The sequence below is a fragment of the Chaetodon auriga genome, chromosome 21 (genome assembly GCF_051107435.1).
Source record: "Chaetodon auriga isolate fChaAug3 chromosome 21, fChaAug3.hap1, whole genome shotgun sequence".
Lineage (NCBI taxonomy): Eukaryota > Metazoa > Chordata > Actinopteri > Chaetodontiformes > Chaetodontidae > Chaetodon > Chaetodon auriga.
In genome coordinates, this window is record NC_135094.1 from 9,822,147 (window position 1) to 9,833,822 (window position 11,676).

Here is an 11,676-nt window from a genome sequence, read left to right on the forward strand (position 1 = left end):
AAACCGGTCAGCGTCAACCGTGACACACTGAAACGACTGACCAAAGCAATGGTGACCATTCATTCCCTATTACAGAGAACTGCTTTAGAGCAAGTGAGGGTTTTTAGGCTGTTTTGTCAGCAAAGTTAAACCTCTTAAAAACTCATGGTGTCCGATTTATATTAATATCTAAGCTTTAGAGCTGTCAGATAATAAATAAAACAAATAGAAATAAACATTAAGGTACCCTTCCATTTTTGAGGTTCTTACACGTGTACATTGCAACGAAATACATTCAACCGATGTCTCGACAGACACTATGGCCTTGGAAAGGAAACGCTGTGTTGTTAAAAAAAAAAAAAAGAAGAAGATACCATCACAAGTGCTATCCAGTTTGCCCTTAAAGACACTGCTCCTTTCTCAGCAGCAAAATCAACTCAGTAGTGCAATACTGACAGCTTCTTATTTCCATCCTCGAAAACTTCACATCACCACGGATCGGCATTCAGCAACGTAACACTGCTGTCACAAAAAAACCACGAAAATGCATTTTTGTCTCGCTAATAATCAAAGCAATTGTTATATTCTGCACTGGATGCGTTTGGTTAAAAACCCATGGTGTGATTTAAAATGCACGGGTGTCCAATAAAAAGCTACGCGTTGTGCATGTGCGTGGTTTTTTTCTGATAACAGCAATGGGGCAGTTTAGCAAAACAAGCTGAAGGAGATACACAATGAGTAGCGTTACATTATAAAATGTCTTTCTTGTCATTTAAACAATATATTAACAATATAAAACTCAGAAGCAGCCACTGCTAGTTATAAACACTATTTCTACAGCCTACTGTATGTGCAGGTTGTTTCAACATTACCGACTAGTGCAGGAAAAAGAAATCTAGCCTTTTCATATCTGTACAAAACTGTTCATGTTGCCAGGTTGTGTGTATCTGAAGGAAACACAAGCCAAACCTACGAACAAGAAACTACTTGGGAACAAGGTTGTCAAAAGTATCGATACTTTTTCGATACCGTGTGTTTAAATATTGTTAAAAATATTAACATTAATGCAAATGTTTTTCTTTTTGCCATGTTATCGAGAGAGGTATCATTTTTTATGCTGGTCTTGTAGTGACCTGGAAATGTGTTGAAAACAATACCGGCAGCTGCGCGTTTTTGTGGACGTCCTTGGCAGTGCGTTTCTGCTTCGACAGAAAAATAAAATCATTTGTCTTCACTGGATTGTCTCTTACGGGATTCAGCGGAGGGTCCGGTTGTTGGACGGGCGTTGTAGTGTTGCCTGCGCAGTGACGGGACGGCTTTAAAGCACAAGGGCCCTCGAGGTAGAGCCAGACGACGGGTAAGGGTTCAGGTATTGACGGGCCTGTTCTGTCATGATCAGCTGGTCCTCGGTCTTCCCATAAACCACTGCTTCCCACTCACTCACCTGCACAGAGGGCAACCACTGATTACTAATGGTTCTAAAATAGCAAACTGTTCATTATGCAAAACATCATAGAGAAAGCTCATCACATTATGTGTATCTTAATAATTGCCTCTTTAAAGGTTTCCTGTTGGGTTTTTGACCTCCATGGAGCAGATTTTTGATGTGTGGCTCCTGTTTTGTTTGTTTTGGGCATTCCTGCCAGTGGTTTCACACTATTCCACTGATCTACAGGTGGCAGTAGTACTCCAAGAAATGCTTCAAGGAACCAAAATGGCAGGGAAGAAGAAGAAGACTACAAGCTGGTAAACACGCATATAAACAATGCAGCCTTTGCTAATGTTTTATAAGGAAGAAGACATGTTTAAACTCAAGGACACACGCAATGTGTTTTGGTGAGTAACACTTAATGAAAATGTAAATTCTGCTTGTTTACAAGAAACCTCCACAGGGCCCCTTCCACAAACCACAAAGGGAAAATCAGTGAGAAAAATATTCCATCCAAATCATCTCATCAATGGTTTTAGTCAGACTACTCTACATACCTGTACAGTGGCGTGTTTTGGTGCTTTGTGGGAAACAAGAAGCTTCTTCATACGAGGGCTTGTAAAGCGGTGAGGATGGACGGGGACTAAGGAGGGCTCCTCTCGGACGGAAGTCAAAGAACGACTGCACTCCTCCTGCTCGGCGATCGGGGTGATCAGTGAGGAGTTCGTCAGCAGACTCTCATCTGGCACCTGCGATGTGACGTTCAACAAATGGAGTACTTAAACTGACAATCCAAGAAATGATGATGCTGCACTTAATTTAGAATAAGTAGCATTTTAAAGGAAAGTATTACCAACAGTTGCAACACATACATGCGTGTCCAACACTACATTCCAAATTCATACACTAACTGTTGGCACTGTCACACATGGGAGTTTCCCAGTACAGCCGCACCTCTCCATTGTCAGCCGCTCAGTAGCTCTTTGAGGTCACAAGCCCTACTCGTGTGCATATCAGAGGTAGTTGCTGACTTATTTTTCTCATCTAGCTACAAGATCTGAACCAGTGATTTTAAACCAGCATCGTGACTCACTTGTGCGTTGTTGAGCTGCTCTTGGAAGAGTTGGACGTTTAGGCAGTCTTTCCCCCAAGGGTCCAGCACAAGAGACTTACGCACCTTTCTAGCTGGACCATCAATCTGAAATCAAAGGATCAACATACAAATAACTGTAAATGCTCCTATTCCATCTCAGGTAGAGCTGTACAGTACTAGAATATTTCAGTAATGACGAGAGTGTGCATGCTACACATACGCTGTGTTTCCACGCTCTGTACTCTGGATGGACGTCTGCTCTGTTAAAGATGTCTGCTCCAGTCTCCAGCTTCAGAACTTCTCGGATGTCTTCTTCTAGAAATGCCAGCGGCTGAGGCTGTAAAAACAGGAACACACACATGCAAACATAACCACCAGATCATGCAGCCGTACACTGCACATAATAAGAAAAGCTTGTGAATGAAAGAGTGAAAACACACAGGTGAAATGCACACAGGCACATTTGAGCTCTCACCTCCATCTTCAGTGGCCCATGCATTTTCTCCTGGGCAGCCAAAGCAATTTTGAAGGGAGTGGGTGTCCTCGGGGTTGGAATCATGACAGCTTTACGGAATTTGGGGGTCCGCAAACTAGAGGGTTGACAGAGAATGTTATACACATGTACTCCTAATCTGGTTAAATTAAGATTAAAGATTCTTGTGTTAATTTCCCATGAAGCATAGCAAGCTTCTGGCTCGTATACCAGCTCTTGTGGGGCAAATACTTCTTTTATTTATTCATTTACCCGTCGTTCTCTTTCTGGTGCTTAGGTGTGCTTTCTTTTTGGAGCGGCGTGCTGAGGAGACACCTTTGGCCACACACAGGAGTTGAGGTGAGGGCAGGGTTATCCAGACTCAGATGCTCTGCCCCTGATATGTTGCAGAACTGGGGAAACAGACAGAGTCATATTAGCACATGACCAACCTCAACTCTATGAGGAAGTAGTCAAGCTGAAATGGGGATTAGGGTGTGTGAGGAAAGAAAAGCAGATTTCATTTACTCGTGACGGGGTGAACGGCAGTGATTTTGTTGGCGTTTTCTTGGGGGAATTTGAGATATTTTCCAAGAAGGAGGAGCAGGTTCTGTCGCACAAAGGAGACGGTTCCCCCCTCTCTCTTCTCCTCTTCCTCCCAATGGATGCCTGGGAGGGTTTGGATGAGGTGATAGGAGTCAGGGAGGTGACACTGCCCGAACCGAATGGAGCACAGTTCTTGTCACGACCAGAGATGGCGGTCGGAGTGTTGACTTCGTAGCCCATCGAATTGTCCATCGTTCTCTCTTGCAGGAGACTGGTATAGCCTGCCTGATTGTGCCTTGGTGGTGTTGCTGTCTCTGACAAGTCGAAACTGGCCATGTCGCTCCAGGCAACAGGGTCCTGCAGAGCCAAACACATCTACAGTAGATCTTTAATACATTCAGAACTTTTGGTCAACAAATCCATACTGAGGCTGTTTTCTGTTGTGCTCCTTCTGTTACTCACTGAGTCAATGAGCTCCATGGTCTCTGCAAACTCCGGTATGGTCTGCAGAGTAGAGAGCACAGTGCTGGCCTCCACAGCCAGGAATTTGCTGGGAGAGATGGGAAGCTGTGGTGGAGGTCCCTGGGGGATCTCAGGGCCCCTCCAGGAGTTCCTCTCTGCACGGTCCTCTAGGCCGCTGCTATTTGTGGTCAGTGTGTCATCTGACATACCGTCGGACCAGGATGAGTACTGCTCCAGACTCTGAGAGGGCAGGATGAGAGAAAACTGCTGTTAGATCTTTGGCTCCTGCAGCAGATCTGATTTAATGGTGGGAGACTGGTAGATGTTGAGGAAAATATTTCCTTTTCCTTTTTGAAATGATCTGTGACTAAGTGTGGAAAACACTGGTGATACGGCAACATGTCAGGCCAATCTTCACCATTAAAGCATTCAATATGAAGTGTGAAGAATGACACATCATACGAATAAATGTGAAAACAGTGTCGTGGGGAGACAGAACAGGAACAGGACAGACAGAGGAGGGTGCTTGGTTCAAACGGCTGGCTGAGCGTGGGCATGGGGGTGAGGACTGGAGGAGATGAAGGAGCGGGTTCATGTTTGGAACGATGGTAATGACGGGGTGGGGTGGATAAGGCGGCTACCAAGCACAGCTTCAGGCCAGTCTGAATGAGTAGCAAGATGGGGAAGGTAGTTACTAAAGCAACACTACAGCAAATCAGGCTACAGACACACGTACATGTGTGCCATTGATGTTTTCACATGCATACACTGCAAAAAGTCATATAGTCTCAAGTCTTAAAATCTTCTTTTCATTCAAAAAAGGAAAAGTCCGCTGAGGAGATTGGATTTAGGAATTTTCTGTCAACAAGTGGCTCAAGAAAATTCATAATATTCTGTCTTTATCTCACTTTGACGTGATTTTAAGACTCAATGTTGAATTCATTAAGAAATTAAATATTAAAAATGACCGTTTTAGAACTTTTTACAGTGTATGTAAGCTACAAACACACGCAGGCTATGCTGTCTAAGTATGCAAACACACGTTCGGAGTGTGTTCTTACACATGGACCTCTGCACTGCGCTTGTCGTTGGACTTCATTCTCTGCTGACATAAGCAGCAGCTCAAGCTCCTTAATTCTTTGCTCTCTGTCAGGATCATCCAGGCAGGATGGCTGAAATAAACAAACGTCAGGGAGGAGAGGTCGAGAGGACAGGAGGAAAGGACGAAGTTAAGAAAAACCAGACAAAAAAAATCTGATTCACACATAAAATATTTATGGGAGCATTTGAGATTTACCCCTTTTATCTGTTATCGAGCGTTAGGTGAAAACAACAGGACATTCAAGTGTTTGATTTGAAGTCCAGAGTTAGCAGTCACAAAGATAATTACAGAAAGTCCAGAAAATGAAGAATGTGATAAGTTTTTCCCACTGGCATGCAAAGAAATAGAGAAAGACTCACCGATAGGAAGCCTGAAGTATCTGTAAGACTGTCCATCAGGTGTCCACTTTGAGGATCATAAGGATATCCTCCCATCTAAAACAAAGACAATCATATTTGAAATTAAAATCAATAAATCAATAAACACAAGAAATAAAAGAAATCCAACACCATATCATGTGGAGTCCAGACGGGAAGTGCACCTGGTTGGGTCCTGGTATAGGCAGGGGACTGTGATCACAGTGCTGAGGCTCTGTTGGAGTCGGAGGACACGTCCTGTGGTGGCGTCTCTTCACTCCAGTGTGAGAAGAAGTGAAACTCTTGCAGCCATCTTGCAGGTACCCCTCATGCTCCACCTTCCTCCTCATGGTGGAGTTCCAGTGGTTCTTTATGGAGTTGTCCGTCCTGTTGGGGAGAAGATCAGCTTAGCATTTATCCATTTCACAAAACAAACAGCAAATGGAGATATGCAGTGTGTACACAAGATTTTATTACCGTCCAGGAAGAAGCTTGGAGATCTCTGCCCAGCGGTTGCCAAGCCGTTTGTGGGCCTCATAGATGATCCGGTCCTCTTCCTGAGTCCATGAAGACTTCTTCACCTCTGGGTTAAGGTGGTTGTGCCACCGTTCACGGCACTGCTTTCCAATCCTCCCCTGAAGGTGCTTAGCAATCACAGACCATCGCTTGGGGCCATATTTATGTACCAGGTCAATAACCTGCACAATCATCACCAAAGGAGGGATATTTAGAGGTTAGTTTCTGAAACAGAAAATTGTAATCTATATATTGCTGCATATTGTGCTGGTGTTCTCTCTCATATTTTGTGAAAGGATGGAGTAAGCCATGAATGGATTCATTCAAACTACAAACTTGTACAAAGAGGGAAATCACATCTTTCTGCTTTTCTCATTTATATCCAACAGCAGGGCCAGTGTTCAGAAAGCTGACTGTAGCTGCAGCAGCACAGCTTGTTTGGCTGCTTCTGTCAAGGCTGAAAAAATGTTGTGATGTCATCATTGGCAGCCCAGGCTGTTCCTGATAGGTCTGTGTTTCTGTTATGATGCCAAGATGTTGGAGGAACGAGACACCATTCTTGACATTCTTGAAGAATCGTGATCCATTTAAGGAACACATTGTTCATCTTAGAGCTGGGGAAGATATTAGAGCTTTACTCTGCACAAAGAAGGCCTGAGCTTGAAACGAGTGACTTGGAAAGTCTGTGTTTTATTAGGGATGACGTAGTGGAGCATTTGCTTTGCAAAGAAGAAAAAAAAGGAGCTAAGGCAAAGAAAGTTTTAGCGGGAAGTGAGCTTGCGCATGTGCACAGCCTTGTTAGACTGAAGGTAAAGAATACATTGCATACTGTGGCATTTGTGTTGTATTGTGTTCCATCGCTGTGGCTAAGCTGCTCTCCACACAGCTTCCTTCTGTCTCCCCTATCATTTACCTATTTTATCATCTCTCTGTCTATCCAGAACAGGAAACTCCCAGCTCCTCTTACCTTTTGATCCTCCTCTTTTGTCCAGGGTCCTTTCACCAGCTCAGGGTTGAGCACCTTCTGCCAGCGGTGCTGACACTGGCCATCTGTCCTCCCCTGTGACAGAGCCACACAAAGAATGACACCTCATTACACCACACCACTACCTCACAGTTACACCTACTCTTGACAGCTGTAAATACATCTGTCTCTCCAGCCACTGCACCAGTGACTTACCATCACTGTCAAAAGCATCCAATTGAGGAATGATGTTAATGAGGAGATAACTAAATGATTTGGATGATCATTAAGTGTTAGAATGGAAAGAGATGGAGCAACATGGCATAAAGCAGTAAGGTGCTACTCTCAATACTCTTATTACACAATTCAGACGCATTACATCACATACTTACTGGAAAAAAGTTAGCGATTAATTTCCAGGAGTCTGTTCCATGCTGCTCTACAAGTTTTTTCAGCTTTTCATCCTGAGAAGAGGGGAGGAAAAAAGAGACATAGAGTGAAAATCCCTCCTGAGGAACATTATCTACATTACCACGCTGCCCATTAAGATTCCCCTTAGATGTGTGGGACACCCACTTAAATACCATCTTATTTGCAAGAATTTAGAACATAAAAAAAATCCACATTTCACTCATGAAAATAACCCACAAAACCACGTTCAGTCCAGACCTCACATGTGCCTCTGATTAACTTACCTCATCTCGGGACCACTTTACTTTGCACAGGGTCTTTTTATCCTTGCTCTTCTCTTTACTCTCTGGATCTGGGGAGTGTAGCTCTTCGTCCTCATCATTGCTAATAGTGCACAAGGCAAATGTGGAAAGGGAGTAAAAGAAGAGTAGATTTTACTGGTGGAGACAAAATACAGCCAAACATGATCTTTATAAGAGTAATGACTGGAAGCAGGAGTAGTGATATGAAAATGGTATTGCATGGACATAATACAGTCACCAGAATCAATACCTAGTGTATTTCAAACACGTAAAACTGTATCATGATTAGTCATAAAAAGCTATGCAAATGCAAACATGCAAAGCTCTCTGCTTGTAACGGATATCCTGCCAACGCTCAAGGTCCCAAGGTAAAGGCACAAGAAGCTTATTTGTTACACAGGCTCAGCTTTAAATAGATTTTTCTAATTAATTAGTCAGTTTAACTAAGATTGTCTGTTCCTTTCTGTAATGCATGCACAAACAAGAGCGAAAAAAGATGTAAAATATAGTCACTGTGACCAGTATTAGCAAACGACATTTATGATCTGAGTTACTAAGTAAATCCACTGGTAATAGTTGACCACTACTCGTTCTATGCATCAGTCAAGACAAGCAAGACAGGATAAGGAAAGGAAGCACAAAAACATGGATGGTGCTTGCAAGAGGCTTTCAGTTAAGTCTAAAAGTGATTCAAGAACTAAAACAATACCACAATACCGCACTCATATTGCATTCAGACACCTTTCATAACAGATTTTGGTGATTCAAATAAATAGTAAGGGAATAAGTAAACAAACAATGAGATAAATATATAATGTATAATGATGGATTGAATAGAAATATGTTTTCATACTGGCGGGTCTCTATATAAGACATAAGAACAACGCAAGAGTACAATAACACTTTCACTTTAGAGATTTAGAGGACCACCAGTTTTTTTTTTTTTTGACAGACTTTGTCAGAATAAAAGGAAAGACAGAAACGACTTGTATTCATACTGCATACAAGAAAACAAAATTCTTCTCTACTGACACAAGAAGTTGGCAGGTAGCACTGTACTTCTGTGTTCCCATAAAACTTGCTGCTGGGCAACACTTTCTTTGTGGTAGTGGAGAGAGGTTTAATAAATGGAGGAGAAATTAAGTTATCCATTCCTAAGAGCTGTTACTGTACAGCAGACCTTTATGATGACACGTTCACTCACTTGACCACACACACAAGGGGAAAAGAGTGCTTTCCTCGGGTCTCCTATCAGACTGTGTATGAAATGTTGTCTTCAGTGTGGAAATTTGAACACGGTAATTGATTTTTGCCGTGGCCTGACTCCCTCACCAGAGCACAGAGAAGTTGGGAAGTGAGCCGGGACCTATGGCTGAACAGGAAGGAGGGGAGTGAGGGGGCTGGAGGAAAGGGGTGATCCCACATCAACAGGCTCTTTCACCTCCAGAGGTGTGTAAGTGTGTGTGAGGAGGCGGTGCGCTGGGGTGTGGTCTGGGGAATGGCAAAGCCCTAACGGTCAGGATATTCAAAAAGTAAAAAAAAACAAAACAAAACAAAAAAACAGGCAGACTTATGTAACCTCTTCACATTTTGTTTAACACATTATTTGTCCACTTAATAACTTTGGAATAGTAAGAATATAAAGTTAAAATGTGCTTCAAAAGTTGTAAAAGGAGCAATTGTAGCATCAGCTGAAAGCCTCAGCAGCAGTAAAATACACCAATGTACCAGACATTCATTGTCAGAGATTACTGCATCTGTAATACATATATCAACCTTAAATAGTTAATGGGATATTGCAAAATAGAGGATTTGCATCAAACCCTGAGCTGCTCTAACTGTGAAAGAGCCACCCATCTCTCTCCAGATATGAACATGTATGTGATGGGGATGAGACACAAACAGTTAATTCAAGCTAAATGTGACCATTACTAAAGCTGTAGCTAGCAACTATTTTCATTGCTGATGGATGGGTTGACTTTTTTTTTATTTTTATACCAACCACAGCTACCTCACAGCTCAATGTCACATCTTCATATGGCTTGTTTTGTCCATCACAAAAGCCAAAGATTTAGTTTACTTTGAGTTAGAACTGAGACCTGCAAATCCTGACATTTGACAGACTGGAACGAGCAAATATTTGCTGTTAAATTACGCAAATTTTCACTGATTATGAAAATGACTGCAATTACTATTATGTTGATTAACTAACAAGTTAATCGTTTCAGCCCTAACTGTGTGTTGTTTACAGAAATAAACATCACACTTGACAACACTTGATTGCAAATATCCTTATTATTGTGCACCTAGCTGTTGGTGAATGTTATCAATGTGCTGCTAACTTGGTCACTGTAATATAACAGGCTAGTCTAACTTATCAAGTCTAATCACAAGCCTACTTATCTGTTGTTTTCTCAGGCCCATTTGGCGAGGCTTTCTGAGAAAAAAGAAGGGCTTTAGGAAGTTTTATATTTTTTCCCATTTGGTCATCTTGGAAACAAAGTGTTACAAGAAAAATGACTGTAAAAACATTTGGAGCTTTTTCTGTTTTTTCTTCTTTTTTTAATTTATTCAGGGAAAACACAATCTGACCATTGAAAAGGATTTTATTTATTGCAAGTAACGCTGATGTCTTTCCAAGCAAGCTGCTGTTTGACAATAGGCTGCGCGCCTCCCATCCATCGCAAAAATATTCTGCGGTCTGTACCGTATTCCTCCAACAATATTCAGAAAACAACAGCGCAACCTCTGTTTAAACAGCACGTTTTCTATCATTTTACCATTCATGAATTTCTTAGGTGTACCCTGTCACAGTATGACTGTGCAGGTGCACGTACAGTGTTCGCTGTGCTGTCCAAGATGAAGCCTGATGCAGTGTGAATGCCCACACTGTATTATCTAACAGGACACTGGTACCAAAATCTATGCTATTTTCACTGTAGGTGCACTGAAGCGCCGGTGACTGGAGCAGATAGCAAACTGAATAATGAAAAAGCTCTGTATTATCATCGTTGACACCCACCTGCGTGGTTTGACGTTGTCCATGACAGTCGATACGATGATTGGACCTCTTCGAAGACGAACTCTGTTTGGCAGCTTTATAAAAATCCCACATTAATAGAAGTTTATCCATAGAAATCGCTGTCAGTCATCGCTTGTTTCCTCTGAGACGCAGCAGCATCTAGCTAGCACTACTCGGCTAGCCAGTGAGCTAACTTAACTTAATGTACAGTCCATAACACTACGCTCTCTCCGTAAAAGAATTATTCACTGTCTTTAACATACTTCCAAAGAAAAGCGTCCTTTTATGTCCTCTTCTGTTGCTTGTTTCTGGAAAGGAAATGTCGCAACATAAAAAGCCGACAGTAAGTTGAAGGGTCTAACATGTTGCTGCCATTACTCGCTGTCTGAGCTGTTGCTGTGTTACTTATCTGTACTTCTATTTGACGTTATGATTTTTGTCCATCCCGCCGTTTCTCGCGCCCAGCCCTCTGCGCAGGCGGCCTTGCCCCTGATTGGTCAGGAACGGGGCTGTGAAAAGAGATGTCGGTACTCGAAACTGATAGGGCAGAAAAATGAGGAGAGGCTCCTAAATGATTGGTAAGACGTAGGAGAAGCTTTATTTCATTGGTTTAAAATCTGAGAAGGCGGGCGTTAAGTTAGGGCGACTATACTGTCGTCTTCTGCAGCAGAATGGATCTTTTCATCAGGGCGGTGGTGGATCGAAGTGGGCTGTGGGGACTTTCGGAGGCCCTTGAGGGGGCTTCAGGGGGTTCCCAGGCCCAGAATTTCACTGAAAGCAAGCGCGATTAATCCAATCTCCAATTTCGTCCTGAATCTACAGTGCCAAAATGTTATTTTGTGTTATTATTTAGCAACACATATTCAAAGGAGATTGCTCTACTGAACATGGAATATAGCTTATTTTTAGCAGGTGGTGCTCATCTATATGGTATTGCACGGTTATAGATTATGCCACCTTATATTGTTGCTTCAAACGTGCCTTTAAATTTACATCTCTTTATTTTTATGATTCACATAATA

At 42.4% G+C, this 11,676-nt stretch overlaps 1 protein-coding gene across 1 annotated transcript; it reads right to left on the reverse strand.

Annotated features, from left to right (window-relative positions):
- Positions 1-937: 937 nt before the first annotated feature.
- mybl1 (v-myb avian myeloblastosis viral oncogene homolog-like 1) lies at positions 938-10,677 on the reverse strand. Its single transcript, XM_076761746.1, has 16 exons — positions 10,655-10,677; positions 7,615-7,714; positions 7,312-7,383; positions 6,923-7,015; positions 5,917-6,137; positions 5,625-5,826; positions 5,443-5,517; positions 5,043-5,153; positions 3,982-4,221; positions 3,502-3,894; positions 3,247-3,386; positions 2,977-3,091; positions 2,722-2,838; positions 2,502-2,606; positions 1,966-2,157; positions 938-1,423 (listed from the first exon to the last, which is right to left on the reverse strand). The coding sequence occupies exons 1-16, from the start codon at positions 10,675-10,677 to the stop codon at positions 1,298-1,300; spliced, it is 2,325 nt and encodes a 774-aa protein (XP_076617861.1). The 3' UTR covers positions 938-1,297.
- Positions 10,678-11,676: the final 999 nt, after the last annotated feature.

Coding starts and splice junctions, on each gene's coding strand:
- mybl1 (XM_076761746.1), bottom strand. CDS start 10,677: ATGGACAACGTCAAACCACGCAG. Junction 6,138..6,922: donor CAAAAGAGGAGGATCAAAAG/GTAAGAGGAGCT, acceptor ATGATTGTGCAG/GTTATTGACCTGGTACATAA. Junction 4,222..5,042: donor CGCAGTGCAGAGGTCCATGT/GTAAGAACACAC, acceptor CTGCCCTCTCAG/AGTCTGGAGCAGTACTCATC.